This window comes from Sciurus vulgaris, assembly GCF_902686455.1.
Source record: "Sciurus vulgaris genome assembly, chromosome: 14".
Taxonomy (NCBI): domain Eukaryota; kingdom Metazoa; phylum Chordata; class Mammalia; order Rodentia; family Sciuridae; genus Sciurus; species Sciurus vulgaris.
In genome coordinates, this window is record NC_136475.1 from 92,880,731 (window position 1) to 92,897,978 (window position 17,248).

General features: G+C 45.3%; 2 protein-coding genes across 9 annotated transcripts in view; one reads left to right on the forward strand and one right to left on the reverse strand.

Annotated features, from left to right (window-relative positions):
* ADAM17 (ADAM metallopeptidase domain 17) overlaps nt 1-1,471 on the forward strand; it is a 53,180-nt gene extending 51,709 nt beyond the window's left edge. For all 3 annotated transcript variants that reach the window (XM_079111549.1, XM_079111550.1, XM_079111551.1), the window contains one exon: nt 95-1,471. In XM_079111549.1, the coding sequence (XP_078967675.1) occupies nt 95-445 (351 nt within the window). In that variant the 3' untranslated portion in view covers nt 446-1,471. The remainder of the gene's footprint in view (nt 1-94) is intronic.
* A 632-nt stretch (nt 1,472-2,103) lies between these two features.
* IAH1 (isoamyl acetate hydrolyzing esterase 1 (putative)) lies at nt 2,104-14,816 on the reverse strand. 6 transcript variants are annotated; one of them, XM_079111571.1, is made up of 6 exons: nt 14,564-14,816; nt 12,314-12,366; nt 8,288-8,404; nt 5,942-6,103; nt 3,585-3,706; nt 2,104-2,359 (listed from the first exon to the last, which is right to left on the reverse strand). In XM_079111571.1, exons 4-6 carry the CDS (start codon nt 6,045-6,047, stop codon nt 2,177-2,179), a joined length of 411 nt encoding a protein of 136 aa, XP_078967697.1. In that variant the 5' UTR covers nt 6,048-6,103; nt 8,288-8,404; nt 12,314-12,366; nt 14,564-14,816; the 3' UTR covers nt 2,104-2,176. The 6 variants fall into 6 exon arrangements, with proteins under 6 accessions (XP_078967697.1, XP_078967695.1, XP_078967693.1 ...); XM_079111569.1 differs by having other exon boundaries at nt 8,288-8,436; nt 12,274-12,366; XM_079111567.1 differs by lacking the exon at nt 14,564-14,816 and adding an exon at nt 13,650-13,766 and having other exon boundaries at nt 8,288-8,436.
* Nucleotides 14,817-17,248: the final 2,432 nt, after the last annotated feature.

The following is a 17,248-nucleotide window of genomic DNA, read 5'->3' on the forward strand; positions in this document are numbered from 1 at the left end:
CATAGTGTTCACAGTACTTGGTGGGTGAGGTTGGAGGCTGAGAACCTTTGATTCATCTTTTATTCCTGTCAAATTGAAACCCGCATCTTTCCAGAATGTTGAGATGCTAAGCAGCATGGATTCAGCCTCAGTTCGAATTATCAAGCCCTTTCCTGCACCCCAGACTCCAGGCCGCCTGCAGCCCCTGCAGCCTACCCCTGTGATGCCACCAGTGTCTGCTGCTCCAAAGTTGGACCACCAGAGAATGGACACCATCCAAGAAGACCCCAGCACAGACTCACACATGGATGAGGATGGCTTTGAAAAGGACCCCTTCCCTAACAGTGGCACAGCTGCCAAATCCTTTGAGGATCTCACGGACCATCCGGTCACCCGAAGTGAAAAGGCTGCTTCCTTTAAACTGCAGCGTCAGAATCGTGTGGACAGCAAAGAAACAGAGTGCTAGTGAGGAGCATGCCCTAAGTGCTTTTGACTTGTGTGTGCAAAATATTTTTATGAATTTGACCTAAAATCATGGCATATATTTTATGAAGATCTGGGAGGAACAAGGAAATGACTTAATGGCAGGTGCTGGCCACGTGTTTGAGCTTCCTTCTCATAAGCAATGCTGTATAGTTAGGCCCTCTTCCTTTGAAGAGGTCAGGTGAATCTGGCTTATTTTCAGGCTTCAGGTTTTAGTGTTTTTGAGTTTCAGAATAGCTTTTGACCTGTGGTGCAAAAGCAGAAAATACAGCTGGATTAGGTTATTGTAAATTAACCTTTATATTGATAACAGCACTGATTAGGGAGGTGATCAGTTTTTCTTTTTTATACACTGTAATGATCCTGTGAGGCATTTAGCAGTTATTTTTGAGGACAACTGGAACAACTTTTTTTTCTTTCAAGTAAAGGAAAAGGAATGAGATAAATCTAGTTATTATCACCAAAATGTGGGTATTTCTAGGCACTACCCAGAGTTTTTCACAGCAGGGAGAAATCTTTATCTAAACTTACAAATAATTTGGGTTAATAGGGCCTTTCCTAAGGCTAAGTACTTCTGGAATTAAAACAATCTAGTTTATAGTGAAGTTTACAATAGTTAAATTTATAGATATCCTGTCAGTTTCTCAGGTCCCCAATTTGCTGGGTAGCTTTTCTGTGTTTTGTAAGTATCTTCATACAGCCCTCATATTATTTACCGTGCTCCATTATCCACAGTACTACAAAATATGATCCAAAAAAACACAGTTGCCTATTTCTAAGTTAGCAGATAAGAGGGTAAATGAAATACTTTTAACCAAAGAACAGGTTTGTTTTGAAGAGGCCAAGATGTGATGAGCCGGGACAGGGAACGCTGCCTGTCCTGGGGTAGAGGGTTAGCCCTATAGAGCTGGTACTTCAGAACCCCGTTTTAATTACCCACAAGTAGATAGTCACATGACTTCTTGCCAAGTGCTTCAGGATTCTGTATGGTCTGTTGTTAACGTGTGAAGGATAAAAAAATCACAGCCTGAATTCTGGTCTCCATAAAATTATAATTAAGAGCTTATTTTCGCCAATGAATTAAAGTGTACTTACCAGCCAACACATTTTAACCAAGATGCCTTGTAAACTTTGAGGGCAGTTAACCAAACTTGTGACAAATCATGCCTCCTTCTCCTGTAAGGACATTTTGTTACTCACATATTTGTTACACTAATACTTGAATTTGTACCTTATGGTATTTGCTATCTTTTAACTCGTCACAATATTCTTATATTTTAGTTCCACTTTCAGAATTTGATACAAGGTGAGTGGGTGTATGTATGAGTGAAACGGTTCTCAGCAGAATGTAAGAAACCTTTTTTATAAAATTGTGACTTTTTAAAAAAAAAAACAACAATCGCGTTTGTTTCCTTTTTTGCCATCTATAGGATTAACACCAGCTGCTCAGGATGGCACTGCAGACATGCCACCTGCACCAGTCAACAAACATTGAATATCAGAACATAATGTGCTCAACTACAGAGCTTCCCTGAAGAATTTCAGAACTTTTATTATAACATTTGTGGCAAATGTTGGGGTTCTTGATCCAGCCTAGTGAGTAAAAATTTTAAGCTTGAGAAAAAAATATTCTGCACTCAGTCACTTTGGAATCTGTGTTATTACCAACTTCAATCTATAAATTAACAACCAGACTCGCATTTCCTAGGGTTGATTAATGGTCTCCATCTCCTAGCAGACTTAGTTCAGGTTGTGCTTCTGCTACATCCTTCCAGTAAGGAAGCAGCAACGGCAGAGAAGAGACCTTCTTCTCTATCAGAGGCCAGAGGTGTGAAAATAAAAATTCATTTCCCTTTGGTGATAGATGGAGTCCATCAGATAAGTAGGATGAGAAGTCCTATAGAGAGAGAAGTCACAGTCAATTTGTATTATTTTTCTAAGTGCCAGTGTATGCTTTCCTTCTAGTATGGCCCTGTGACAGAAAGCTCACCAGCCCTTTGTGTTTCAGGCATTTGACCTGAACTGTCTCAGACCACAGCAGCAGCACAAATGTGATATATGCCCTGTGCTCTCTGCATCAGACCTGAGCTTCATAAAATCATTACTATTATGTGCCTGAGCTGGGACAGCACTATAATAGGCAGGCCTTTGCTCTAATGTTACCAGCTGAAAGAGGCTTAAGGACTGAATGAATCTTTAAACAAACATGAAAAATTTATCGTTTAAAGCTCGGGGTCTGGTTGGGGATGTAGTTTAGCAGCAGGTGTAGCACACTCAAGGCCTTGAGTTCAATCCCCAGTGCCAGGAAAGAACAAAATACCTTGGGGTCCTAGCAAGTCAACATCCTGTGACCCAGGCGAGGTTTTAGGGGGAATGACTCTACTATCCAGCCTTAGAATAAGAACAGGCTGCGTCCTGTCTCACTGCCACGCCCCTTAAGAGCCACCCGCAGAGCCATTTCTCCCTTGCAGAAAACTCTACCAGGTAGGGGCTCTTGCCCAACCCACATTAGAGTGGGGTGGCAGATGAGCTCTGTGGCCTTCGCAGACTAAGATCACGCCTCTGCTGCACCTGACAGCGCCTTCTGCCTCTGTCTGACTCAGTTTACCACCTCGCCCTTGGAAGGACACACAGGTGGATGTCAGCTTTGGGCCATTAAGCCTGTTGCTGCTATAGACAGCTATCTGCTAGGTTTATGGGGTGCAGTTTTCATTTATCTGGGGTACATACAGGATGCGATGGCTGGGTCCTCTATTAATGTGTATGCAACTAAGGAACTGTCCAGCTGTTCTGGACCATTCTGTGTGGGGACTAACTTTGTATCTTTTATACTTATAAATGGGGTTTCAGACTTTAAGACAAAATGATTTAATTAGAACTACATGTCTTACTAGTGAGTAACCTTAAGCTGTTTTACTTGTTAATGAGCTTTAATTTTCTCCCACCCACTCCGTGTAAGACCCTAAATGTCCCTAAACACTAGATCCTAGCTGAGGAACCAGGCCAGACAATTCATGGAACCCCTTCATTTTTCCCAGCTGTCCCAACATTTTTGCTGAAAGGGCTGGCTGGCTTATGTGTGATCCCTCTCATCCTGGGAGAACTGAGCAAAATCACTATACCTCATTGTCTTTCTGCATCAGGGTCCACAGATCAAGGACATCAGTCCCACAGTCTTGGGCCACTTGTAAACACACATTGGCATATTCACCAACGACCGAGTTCAGGCGATTTAATTTGCAACCTATTGGAGAGAGGAAATCCAGGGGGTGACTAATGAATGCAAGTGCTGGTCCTTGTGCAAGTTGTGATGACCTAGGTAGTTCCTAAGTTCCATTAATAATAGCCCTTCTTGGGTCTGGTTACCACAGTGATTGTCTCACACGCTACTCTCGTGTACTACTCTACACAGAGGAGGACGAAGTTCAGTGGGAAAAAAGGGAGCCATTAGTGGTAACCTGAGCCTTCTGAGAAGCTCAGGAGGATGTGTTCTAAAGGACACTGAACAGAGGTGCAAGGAAGGAAAGGCCCAGGGACCTGGGGCTGCTGGGCTAGAGAGGAAGCCAGAGTTGAGCTGGGCTGGGGGCTAGAAAGGCCACATGAGAAAAAAATGCCAGACCATGGAAGATGCAGCAATGAGACCATGTAATACAAAGCCACTGCAATACAGTGGAAAAAGTCATCCTCTGAGGCTGGACAGAGTGCTTACAATTGCCTGTGAACTGCCCTACACAGAGCTGTGTGACTGACCGGCTTCTCAGCCATGCTGAAGTTTTCCCCCTGATGACAATGCCTGCCTGATCACAGGAGCAGCAAGACCACTGGAGACTAGACTCTTGCAAAGCAGCTAATGCAGAGTATCTGCTCTCCCCACCGCCTCCCCCATGCCTTTCTTGATACTAGAGATTGTCTAGCATTCACAAGGCCCTGGGTTTGATCACCAGCACCCAAAAAAGCAAAATAAAAAAGGCTAGTGATGTAGTTCAGTGATAGAGTACCCCTGGGCTCAAACCCTACCACGGAGTTACTCCCCAGCCCCATCATGTTCCTTTTTACTTTTTTTTTGAGACAGGATCTCACCAAGTTGACTAGGCTGACCTCAGCCTCCGGCATAGGCTGCACATAGCTGCCTGTGCATATTAAATAATTTGGGAGTGGGTATTGGGGATTGAACTCAGGGGCTCATGACCACTGAGCCACATCCCCGGCCCTATTTTGTATTTCATTTAGAGATGGTTGCACTGAGTTGCCTAGCGCCTCACTTTTGCTGAGGCTGGCCTTGAACCTGCAATCCTCCTGAGCGGCTGGGTTACAGGTGTGCGCCGTGGCACCCAGCTCTGCCTGTGCATATTTAAGCACAACATGCTGCTTCATCCTTTCCCAATCGGCTGATTCAGAAGAGGGTGGAGCTAGAGCTGAAGCCCAGGAGGAGCTCGGGAGGCTGCCACAGCAGAACTAGGGGGCAGGCAGGGCAGCCAGAGCTGGTGGAGCAAATGGGCAAATGGGGCTGGAGATAAAGGAGTCCCTGTGCTGGCCTGGGTTCCTGTCTGAGAGAAGGGAATATAAACTCTTCCTAGGTTTTGACAAATCACCTGTGTTGCAAATCTTCTGACTTGTTCTAGGATAACCAGTTCTGAGTTTCAGGCAGCTTAGAAAAATTTCATAATGCACCTTTTCAGCCAATAAAGTATGTGTAAACATGAAGCAACAGCATCTTTACATAGAACAAACAGTGAAGAGATTTTACACTATTACACTTTCTCTTTCAAGTGATGAAGAATAGGAGGAAGAAAAAAAAAAAAAGCAAGAGTCTGCATACAGGCACTGTAGAGGAAGGCCATCTCTCCTGGCCCCTAATGATGGAGGTAGCAAAGCCAGAAGCTGCAAGAACCTCTTGATGCCAAGAAGTCATGAAAAACACCCCAAATATCAACTAGGTGCCCAGGATACATCCAGCCGTTGGTCCCAGCATCTCAAAGCACTGTAGCTCGCCTGCCGGTTGTATGACATGCACCCAGGCGCTCTGCACAGTTCTGGTTTTTTTTGGTACTGGGGACTGACCTCAGGCACTCGACCACTGAGCCACATCCCAGCCCTATTTTGTATTTTATTTAGAGGCGGTCTCACTGAGTTACTCAGCACCTCACTTTTGCTGAGGCTGGCTTCGAACTAGTGATCCTCCTGCCTCAGCCTCCTGAGCCATTGGAATTACAGGCATGCATCACTGCCCTGAGCTTCCGCACAGTTCTCAATGGGCTTCATGTACAATGGAGCTTGGCAACTACAAAGGCCAGGCCAGTGGTTCCCTCCTGACTTACCCAAAGCCAGAATCCCTTTTCCCTCAAAGTTCTTGGTAAGACATGCTGGAAGTTGACTGAAAACAGACTGATAGAGGGCCCACAAGCAGGAAAATCTGTCCTCCCAAAGTTCTTCCAGTGTTCACATCCAGGTTTGATGCCACTGTGCATGGCTGGCTTACCTTGCATGATGCACTCCTTTTCCCAGGCTGTTTCACAAAGTGGGGGTGGCGTGATGAGAATGACGCGGTTTTCAGGGACATCCACTGACTTTAGGTACTGCACCATGCTTTTTAAGTTAGCAACATACTCTTCCAGGGGAATGTGCTGCTTGGGATTCTCATCTGTTCATGAAGGACAAATTCTTTGGTTCAAATGCATCTTAAATGTAAGTGGCAATGATTAAAATGAAACCACTTCCATGCATGCACACAATTCATGAAGTCACTGGGGAACTGTTAAGGTTTCTCTCTTAAGAATTAAAATACACAGTTCTTGCTGGGCACAGTGGCGCACACCTGTAATCCCAGTGGCTCACGAGGCTGAGGCAGGAGGATCGTGAGTTCAAAACCAGCCTCAGTAACTTAGTAAGCCCCTCAGCAACAAGACTGTCTCTAAATAAAATGGAAAAAAAAAAAAAAGGGCTGGGGATGTAGCTCAGTGGTTGAGTGCTCCTGAGTTCAATCCCCAGCCCCCCCCCCCCAAAAAAAAAAAAAAAACCACACACACACACAGAGTTCTTCATAAAACAGACATCAAAGGCTCTGGCTAATACTCGGAGTACTCGTCTCTTCTAGTGCTCCTAGTAACAGGATGAGTTGGTAGGTGATGGAGTGAGATGGCCCCAGTTCTAATCCTGGCTTTGTCACTGAGTAGCCACATAACCTGGATAAATAGTTAACCTTTCTGTATCTGTCTCCTCACTGGTAAAATGAGGATAATGACAGGGTCCACCTTCAGGTAGCTGTGAAAATTAAAGTAGCTAAGCGTGTAAGGGCACGCAGAGCCGGTGCCTTCACGAAGCAAGCACTCAGCCAACGCCAGTGACTGCCATTGCCACTACACAGGCTTACTTTCAGGGAGGCTGTCACACAGTGTGACAAGGCGCTCTGCAGGCCCCTTGCAAACCTACCATCTAGAAAACAACTGCTGGCATTTGGATGTTCTCCTGTCCAGTCTTTTCTGTTAAGACATGTACACTAAAAAATGAGATCACGGGCTGGGCTTGTGGCTCAGTGGCAGAGTGCTTGCCCTGCAAGTGTGAGGCCCTGGGTTCAATCCTTAGCACCACATATAAATAAATAAATAAAGGTATGTGTCCATCTACAATTAAAAAGTACTAAAAAACGAGATCACACTCAAGACACATCATAACTTCTTATTCTGCCTTTTCCACATATCAAGCATTTTTGTCCATGATAGTTCTCAAAAAACGTACTTAGTTGTAGACAACTATGATTGATGTTGTGATTTCCTTACTTTATGACATTTTGATTGTCTGTTACAACAATGCATAGAAATTACGACATCTCTGGCTACAACATTGTGTTTTCCCTGAGGCAGAAATTCTAGATGTGGCCAGCCCCAGTGCAGGCTAGCTTTCCAGGATTACAAGCTGTCCTGCCTTAGTAATCTAAAAGTTCCCTCTTATTCCACATTTGTCAGCTCTACACATCGCTGTTTAAAACCGCTTTCTTGAGTCTAAAAAATCAAAATTCCTTGTTTTAGTTTACATTTTTTGATAATTTGAAGTTTTCACATATTTTCAAACATGTATAGGCTAGTAAATGTTTCTTTTGGGAATTCTCTGCTTCTGCTTTGTCCATTTTTCTATTGGAGTTAGTATTTTCTTTTTGATGTCTACATTAAAGACATTACCTTTTTGTCTGCCATAATTTTCCAGTATTTTCCTCAATATGCCACTGCCCTCTTCTTCTTCATAGTTTCGAAACCAAGCTTTCTTTTTATTTTTTGTGGCTCGGGGCTGGAACCCAGGGCCTTGTGCAAGCACTCTCCCCCAGCTCCTACTAAGCTGTGTCAAAACTTAGTAAATGAGTTTTTCCTTTGCAACTTTCTCCATTGCTTTTATGCTTAGAAAGTATTCATCCTTATTCTACATTTGATTAAAATTCACCATTAAAATTTCTTTTAAGATTTTGGCTTATTATAAAATGCAAAGGGAGTATTTATTTTCCCCAAATAGTTAGCTTACATCCTTTCTCACTCGTGAAATGCAAAGTGCAGGGTGCATCTTGAGTCCCATTGCCAACTGCATCCACTGAAGAGGAAAACACCAGAAATAGAGCACACCACCAATGGACTCCAGAAAAAGTGCTGCAGTTTCAGGTCCTGCCAACAACGGAGGCATGGGAATAAAACCACCCACAGCAGAGCCAGAGAAACCCTTGTAAACCAACTCAAGGTGAACGTTCTATCACAACATAAGTAAACGGTTGAAGTATATAGATGCAAGTTTGCTCTAACATAAAATGACTAAAAATCAGCTAGAAGAACAAAAATGCCATTACCTTTTAGTGCACTGTCATTGGCACCAAAGAAAATTGTAACTGCTACTGGATTGTCCAAACTGTTCCCTTTCCTGATTAATCTTGGTAGAATAATTTTGGCCCATCTGGTATTGTAACCTGAAAATCCACGATTCAGAACATCACATTTTCTGAAATGAAAGATTTTTAAAAGACGTAATTGTGAGCAAAGAACTGCTTAGTCTTGGCAGCCAAACTTTAGCAAGGGTGTACTCTCTGGGCTTCTAATTCTAGCATGTGGTTTGACCCAGTCCATCTTTCACTTCAGTAAAATCAAGTACAGGACTGAAACATGCTAATCTTTCTTAAGTCAGTTCTAGGACATAGGTGCATGCACAATATTTCTCAAAGAGAGAGGTTATAAATTACATGCAAAGGGACTGATTTAGTCTGAAGACTTCCATGGTAGTACAGGGGACAATTTTAAAACTGTTTACAATGTATGGATATTAATGTGACCAAGTATAGTACCTTAGAAAATCCCTAATAAGGTGTTTGAGGTGTTTAGAATATTTTTGAGACTTTGTTTTCATTAATTTTATTACTAGTTTTAAATAGTTCACTATCAGGCATCTCTTCCCTACCCCTTAAAAAGTTTGACTCAAGCTGGGGGCAGTGGCACATGCTTGTGATCCCAGCAATTTGAGCATCTGAGGTAGAAGGACTGCAAGTTCAAAGCCAGCCTCAGCAACTTAGGAAGACCCTGTCTCAAAATAAAAAAATAAAAAGGGTTGAAAATAATTTGCTGAGTTCTACGCGATACAATGAAGGAAAAAAAATACACAAAAATACACCCATGGCTCTTGAGCTAGGTTGCCTGGGTTTACATGCCAGATCCATCCCTGGCTAGTGTGTCCCTGAAACGAGGGTAATCCCAGTTCAGGACCACACTAGTGTACAACTTCTTAGATGGTACAGTCATGACAGGATCTCTATCTTAAAGTAATCTTGGTAAATAATATCAGAATAATTCATGGTGGGGGAGGATGAATGGGGTCATTATATTCTTTGCTTCTGTAGATGATTAAAAGTTGTCTACAAAAGCTGTCTTTAGGCCAGAGGTGGTGGTGCACACCAGGAATTCCAGCATGCTGGAGGCTGAGGCAGGAGAATTGTGCCCCCTGGGTTCAATTTCCAGTGCCAAATAAATAAAATAAAATGGTATTTTAAAATAAAACAAATCTGCAGGTTCCACTTATGATTAGCAAACTGATGTTCGTTTTGGTATATGGTTCAAACGCTGACATAAAACTACAAGTGAAGGCTACAGTGCCAGGCAGCAGACTCCAAGGAAAGCGGCAGGAGGGGGCCCATTTTCATGGTCCTACTTTGAAAGCTCTCAAGTAGCATTTTCATATCTTGGGAACAACAAACAGCCACATTTGTAAGTGAACCTGAATGTTTTTATTTGGTAACAAGCCATTTTAGACTCCAGTCACAACACTTTAAAATGGAATTCTCTAGAATTTTGAGAAAGCGGGTCTGTCTTAGCAATGACATGGTCACTGCAGCACTTCAGAAACAAAGGGTAGAGCTCAGAATGTACAGCTCAGTGGTAGCGTGTATGCTTAGCGTGTAGGAGCCTTGGGTTCAATTCCCAGCAGCCTCTCCCTGGACACATTCCTTTTAAGGGCCAAAGTTTCCTAGGACAGGGGCATAGGAGGACAACCACAAAGTCTGGGATCTTGGCAGCTATGCCTGGATTTTCCCATCCTTGACTAACAAGGAGGCATTGGCCATGGACTTAACTGCTCTGAGTCTACCCAGACACAGAGATAAACACCAATTCTCATCTGCTAGGCTGAGTGAAGATAATATGTAAAGGCCATACACACATAAGGAGCTCAAAAAATGGCAACCAGAATAGACTTTTAAAAGATCATTATTATATGGTCATCTGGGAATCAAGGCCAGGACAGAAGTGCCAGAGGCCCAGGGTCGAAAGTGCTAAACATTCCCCTTTGAAAGAGAAGCGTATCTGAATTTCTCTGCGTTGAATAAAAACTCAGTAGTGCCTAAGTTATCCAAAAGGCTAAAGAAACAAGAAAATTAAAAACTTGCTCATAAAGTCATGGATAATAACAAACTTAAATCTAGATGAAGATGAAAAAAGGGTGTGAATTAACTAGATTCCTTCTAAAACATCCAAGTCCTATAAATTGCTTTCCACACTGAGTGCACATCTGCTGAAGCAGGAGGATCACAAGGTAGAGCCAGCCTGGACAACTTCGGCAGGACCGGTTCAAAATTAAAAGGGCTCAGGGTGTGAAAATGCCCTGGGTTCAATTCCCACTGCTATGAAAGAAAAAGAAAAAAAAAAAAAAAAAAAAATCCTGCTTTTCAGGGGCAGGGGAAAGAAATTAGGTGCTTTATGAATGACAGTAGACAACCACACATCTTGAAAAGAATTGGCAGCTTTTAAAAACTTTTGGGTGAGTTTAACTCTTTCAAGTTTAGTACTTTGGGTTTCAGAAAATGGATATGGCTTAAAAAAAAATCAATGAAAATCTAGCAATAAATTTAAAAAGGATTTAGGTGGATTTAAAATTGGTTAAAATGCTTTTAAAAATATTTTTGTTTTAGTTGTAGGTGGACACAATATCTTTATTTTTATGTGGTGCTGAGGATCAGTGCCTCACACATGCTAAGTGAGTGCGCTACCAAGCCACAACCACAGCTCCTGTTAAAATGCTTTTTGTAATGGGTTTACAAAGAGCTTGTTTAATAATTTATGGATGTCACTATGGGCTGAAGACTGTACACTTAATTCTGTGTTTTAAAATTCATTAATGTCCATGGAGGCAATATAGGTGGAAAGTCAGAATAAGGCACCTCCTAATAAAACTAGGTTAAAGCACCAGGGACAGTTCAGGGCTGTGCAGAGGGCCGAAGCAGACGCAGGAGCGCTCGTCTGGTATGAAACAGAAGCCTCTGCCGCTGCAGTGTCACAGCAGACCCCGGCCACCTGCCAGTACCTCCTTTCCAGGTTCTTGTCTTATGAATTTGAAGAATGAAATTCTAACAAGAAAGAGGAAGAGTGGGATTTATTCAAGAGAGAAGAGTCAGAGCTCTGCAGGGCAAGAGGGGACCAACAGGGTTTGCCACTTAAATGTACTAGCCTAGGGGCTTATACAGTTACTGGGGGGGACACTCTAGCTATATTCTTCAAATCTTATAAAAGTACTAACCTACTGGTCAAAACTCATGCAAATCAGTTACTAGAAAAGTACCGTTGCTACTGGTCAAAATATGCTAAACTCATACTGGAAAAACGTCAAGGCTCTTGGTTTGGCTGGTGACTCCCTAATTGGCTGTGCCAGTTCAGCCCTTGAGTTTGAACTTTCTTGTAATCTCCATTAGGGCCCGCCCTCTACTTCCATTTTCCAACGTCTTTGGGACTGGGTTTGGCCAGAATGTTTCTGATTATTTTCATGGAGTTGCCTTTACATTTGAAAAGTCTTAATTGGGGGTCCATTACCTTGCCTGCCTGACCATTTTACTATCTATTCTACCTTACTCAGGATCTGTTCTGGTGCTGAAAAAGGACAGAGGACTTGAATTTTTGCTGGTCCCATGGCAGTGAATGGAGATGACTCCCATGCCAACACTTGCTCATCACAGAGCTTTCTAGTTTCTGAAAACTAGGAACTAGAACATGGGTTCGGTACACCATTCCATTCAAAGGGAATCCAACTTTGAGTTAAGAAAATAATTTTTTTTCTATTGAACTTCACTAATTATCATACCCATCATAACTGAAAAAAATGACTGGTTTTCTTTAGATGGCAAACAGCCAAAATTTGTTTCCGTAATTTTTGTGTTTGATTTCACATGGTGCCAAATTTTTTTGCTGAACCCTGGGTGCCTGCCTTTTCTCTGTTCCTCTCCCTAAGTATACACTGACCAAGAAAAGGAAGCAGAGATGAGCAAAGAATTCACAGTATCACTCTTACTGAGATGACACTTACCATCAGTAAATACGAGCATTAATCTAGAAACTATTCTCACCTGACCAGTTTGTCAGCCAATGATGCTCCCCATCCACCCTGCTGAAAAGAAAACTGAAGAAAGAAAAGCCCATTACTATAGACAGAACATTAAGCATGGGAAATTGGGTCAGCAGCTCCTCTAGTTTTCTCTGTACTCCCTAAATTCTTGCCCTTCTCACTTGGGGAGGACATCTTGGGGCTTACTGTAGCTTCACCGGGCAGTACTCCAGGAGAGTGTATTTTTCTTCATCAGTTGGATTTGAGCCAGTCATCTACATTTTACTGACCTAATACTGGAGAAATCTGTTACCTAAAAAAGGCACTTAAAGAAAAAAAATCTAGCCACGGGGTTGTGACCCATGCCTCTAATCTCAGAGACTCCGGAAGCTAAGGCAGGAAGTTGAGTTGTTCAAAGTCAGCCTCAGCAGTTTAATGCAACCCTGTCTCAAAATAAAAACGGCCATAGGTGCATGGAGTGAGGGTACTAGGAGGTAAAATCAACTGTGTGTAGCTAAGAATGGGGTTCACGCTATACCATACAAAATTGGGAAAGCCACTGCTTCTTTAATGCTATAACTCAAGATGAACACGTTTATGATATACATTCACATGGTACTTGAAAAGTTCTTACTGCCCTGATGCCTAAAATTGATGTTCTCGATTACTGGTGTTTATACACAAAAATCTGATTTAGCCTGCGCGTTGGCATGGGGGGAAGCTACAGGAAAGTAGCTTTCTTTCTGAAATAACCTATCTAGAATAACTTCCCTTTGCCGGGCGCGGTGTCGCAACCGCAATCCCAGCGACTCCGGAAGCTGGGGCAGGAGGATCGCAACTTTAAAGCCAGCCTCGGGGGCTGGGGAGAGAGCTCAGTGGGTAGAGCGCTTGCCTCGTAAACACAGGCCCTGGGTTCAATCCCCAGCACCGCAAAAAAAAAAAAAAAAAAAAAAAATTTATATATATATACATACACACACACATAAATAAAGCCAGCCTCGGCAACTAAGCAAGACCCTGTCTAAAAAATCAAACCCCAGTTATAAAAAAAAAACCTGCTTGGTGGGCGCTGAAACGACATCGGATGAAAACATTATCTTTTCCTGCTTTACTCTGGAGGGCGTCTTATTTTCAAGATCAACCCACCAACTACCGCGCGCCTGTTCCCCGCAGGCCCCCACAAGACGCCAGGGCCAGGGCGCCGCGCCCGGACCCAGGTCCTTCCGAGAAGCGGCGGGACGCGGCGCCGGCTTGGCCTGGACCCTCCCGCGCCGAGGCAGGGCCCCAGGACCCGCCGCTCAAGAGACCCGCGCCAGGGCGCGGCGGCCGAGCGTCCGCGGCGTGCGGGGCCGCGGTACCTGGGTGATGGAGTCCCCGAAAAGCAACACTCGAGGCCAGAGCAGAGAGCTCCCGCCAGACACGCCCGCACACACCGCCATGGTACCGCTGGCCGCACGCCGAGTCCGGGCCGGATATCCGGAGGGACTCTTGGGGGCGGGCCCTCGGGGGCGGGCGCTCGAAGGCGGGCGCTCGGGGGCGGGCCCTCGAAGGCGGGCGCTTGGGGGCGTGGCCCTTGGGGGCATGGCCCTCGGGGGCGGGCCCTCGAAGGCGGGCGCTTGGGGGCGTGGCCCTCGGGGGCAGGCCCTCGGGGGCGTGGCCCTCGGGCGGCGGGCGCTCGGGAGCGTGGCACTCGTAGGGACTGGCATTCGTGGGGCCGCGGCGCTCAGGGGTGGGGTGCTCTGTAGGCGGGCGCTCGGGGCCGGGCCGCTCCGGGGACTGGTGGTAGGGAGGCGGGCACTCGGGGCCCGGACGCTCGTGGAGGTGCGGCGCTGGGGGCGGGCGCTCCGGGGCGGGCTGGGGCCGGGGCGCTGGGGGGCGGGCGCTCGGGTTTCCCGGCAGAGCACTGGCGGCAGCGGGCACGGGGATATCTGGTTATGTGCTTTTACGAAAAGTTGGGCCTCATGTATCCCGCAGGTCCCGATGGGATGGGAACAGGCCTTTCCCCGGCGCCCTTGGCAGTTCCCCCACACAAACCCCGAAGGACAGCAGTTTGGCGCTGCCCGCAGAGCCAGCGCCGCGCTCCGACGCGAGGCAGCACAGGGCAGCCGTGCGCAATAACGAAACGGGGCCCCTCGCACAGCCACCGTTAAGGACAGCTGGGTCGCGCGTGGAGCGTTCCGCCCGGCCGAGGTGGGAACGGGGGAGGGCGTCCTGCCACCGAGCTGCAGGTGCCCAGGGCGGGGCGGAGCGCAGCAGCCGACAGCTCGCCTACCTTGTGCCCAAGCGGCCGAGGACGCTGTCGTGCTGCTTAGCGGGACAAGCCTCAGGCTTCCAGCTGGCGTCCTCTGGAGAGCTTTAAAATCAAGTGCTGAGTGCGAACCCTCAGTCCAGTACGCCTAAATGCATCTTCTTGGGGTCGGACTAGGGCATCACGACGTTTGTAATGTGCGCAGGGGATTACCGCGTGCAGCCAGATGGAGAACCCTTGCTAAGCCTGAAGGTGTTGACTTCACCCTAATCACAAGGAGCAAGTCCTGAAAGACTTTAAGCTGCAGCAGAGAGCAGATGTGCTATTTTAGGAACCAGCTCTGGGAGAGAAGTTCAGAAAGCTGAGCGCACGCGGGACAGGGCAGAGTCCCAAAGCAGTTTAAAAACCTCACTAAAATTACCTAGGCGTGTGGGACTAGGGGAAAGACACTTTCCTTCCTTGCACAATCTGTTGTTAAAGTATTACAAAAAGTTTGTGATTTTTGTAATAATGTCTGCAAGTTTATCATAATATCTTAGTCATTTTGTATCAGGGATTGGACCCAGAGATTCTCTACCACTGAGTTCTTTTTATTTTTGAGACAGCATCTCACTAAGTTGCTTAGGGCCTCTAAATTGCTGAGGCTGACTTCAAACTTTGCGATCCTCCTGGCTTAGCTTCCCCAGTGCTGGGATTACAGGCATGTACCACTAGGGCCAGAAAATCATAAAATCTTATGTGACACATAAATGACTGCCATGTCCAGAGCGACCAGCTTGTGGGTTCTGGTGAGGGGTGATGGAGAATTAGAAAAATAAAGACTCGCAAACATATTAAGTTGGGGTCAGGTGGAATGCTGCTTTCTGATGGATATGCAGAGCTAAAGAGTTAAGCCAGCAATCTTTTTTTAAAAATATTTTTTCAGTTGTCAATGGACCTTTATGTGTGGTGCTGAGAACCAAACCCAGTGCCTCACACATGGTAGGCAAGCACTCTAACACTGAGCTAGGACCCCAGCCCCCACCTGCAATCTTTGTTTATATGTATCTCATTATCAGGTTAAAGATATGCATGCATTATTCTTTTTATTCAGGAAAGTTACAGTAACTATGGCATCTCTGTAGCTTTTCCACAGTTGCAAAGTACAATGTTAGGAGCTTTGTGTAACTTTCAAAAAAGGCTATTGTTAAAAGTTACTGTGAAACCTGCAAGCTCAGAAGAAGCAAAGCTGGTGAAACACTGTGGTTGTCTAGCATAAGAATTCCTCTATTCCCAGGAGCTGTGTGCCCGGGATCAAGGCCAGAGCTGATAGGACTGTTGCACAGAGCTTCCTCATGCAGGGCACTGCCACAGCAGCTAAGCATCCTGTGCCCTTGCACAGAAACATTCCCAGCATCAGGCATGCCACAGCCATGTGATCATCACAGACCCCCGATCTCCACCACTGCTCTCCCATCCTGTCACTGCTCTCCACATGTGACTCATAGACTTTTGGTATGGGCTGAATACTATAGTAAGTAGGCTCTTTTAGGCAGTGTGTGGTGGCCCATGACTTAAAAACCAGCTAGTAATCTCAGCTAGGGCAATTTAGGGAGACCTTGTCTTCAAAACAAAAACAAAAAGGGGCTGGGAATGTAGCTCAATGGCAGCACCCCTGGGTTCAATACAGGGAAGGGAAAAAAAAAAAAAAAAAAGCCAGGCATGGTGGCACACACCTGTAACCCCAGTGACTCAGGAAACTGAGGCAAGAGTCCAAGCTCGAGGTTAACCTCAGCAATTTAGCAAGGCCCTGTCAAAAAATGAAAGGGTTGGGGGAGGGGAGCATTGGCTCAGTGGTAGAGTGCCCAGTAACAAAACTAAACAAAACAAAAAAGGTAAGTAGTTTATTTTATAGAAATGAATCTTCCATTTTAAGTAACAAATTTACAGACTGAAGGTGGTTACCAAAGCACAGGGCGCTGTAAGAAGGTTGTATCACTAAGAGGAGAAGCAAATGAGCACAAAATTGTGTGGGTGGCATTTAGTGACTGGACAGCTGATGACTGACTGTAGGCTGTGAGGTGAGATGCTGGCTAGGAGTGCACCTGTTCCTTGGGTGATGTATCTGTCAGGCCATTTCACTGTAGAGGCCAAAGACATCTCTGGCAGAGCTGAGCTGCTGCCCCAGCTGTAGATACTTTACATGGTTATTTTCTAGTAAACTGAATATACCTCAGGAGATTAGACGCATGAGCTAATTTACACAAGAAACAAATCAACAACTGCCAACTGAACACATTTGTCATAAAAGCTCAGTATTCCTGACCTGAATGTATAGATACTATATGAGTCTTTAAAGTCATAATTTTACAAATGTATAAATTAAGAATTTGAGATATTCCTTTCTTTCACTATTCCTTTGTCCTTCCAGAGGCCCAGGAGCCCACCTGACCCCCTATCAGTGTTCCTGTATGACACTGGATTCCTAAAGCCAGGCTGATGAGCCTGGTTTTCACATTTGCGGGTTGGTTGGCTACTGCTGGGTGGAGTGCCACCTAGAAGTCCTTTCTGCACTGTAACCTCCACCTACCTGCTGTAGTCTGTCCACCTGCCTTAGTTTCCAACAAACATTATTGATTTCCCTTTAACTCGGAGGCCAGATCCCCGGAACATGTAAGGCCAAGGTAAACCCTTCATCCTCTCTCCTCTGGCTCTGTTCCTCCAGCTTCC

Excerpts from the sequence above, each read along its gene's own strand:
- IAH1 (XM_079111567.1), bottom strand. The coding sequence starts at position 13,730 with ATGGCGGTGTGTGCGGGCGTGTCTGGCGGGAGCTCTCTGCTCTGGCCT. Across the intron at positions 12,367-13,649 it reads TCGGGGACTCCATCACCCAG|TTTTCTTTTCAGCAGGGTGG; the intron begins GTACCGCGGCCC and ends TTCTTTCTTCAG. Across the intron at positions 6,104-8,287 it reads CAATGACAGTGCACTAAAAG|ATGAGAATCCCAAGCAGCAC; the intron begins GTAATGGCATTT and ends CTTCATGAACAG.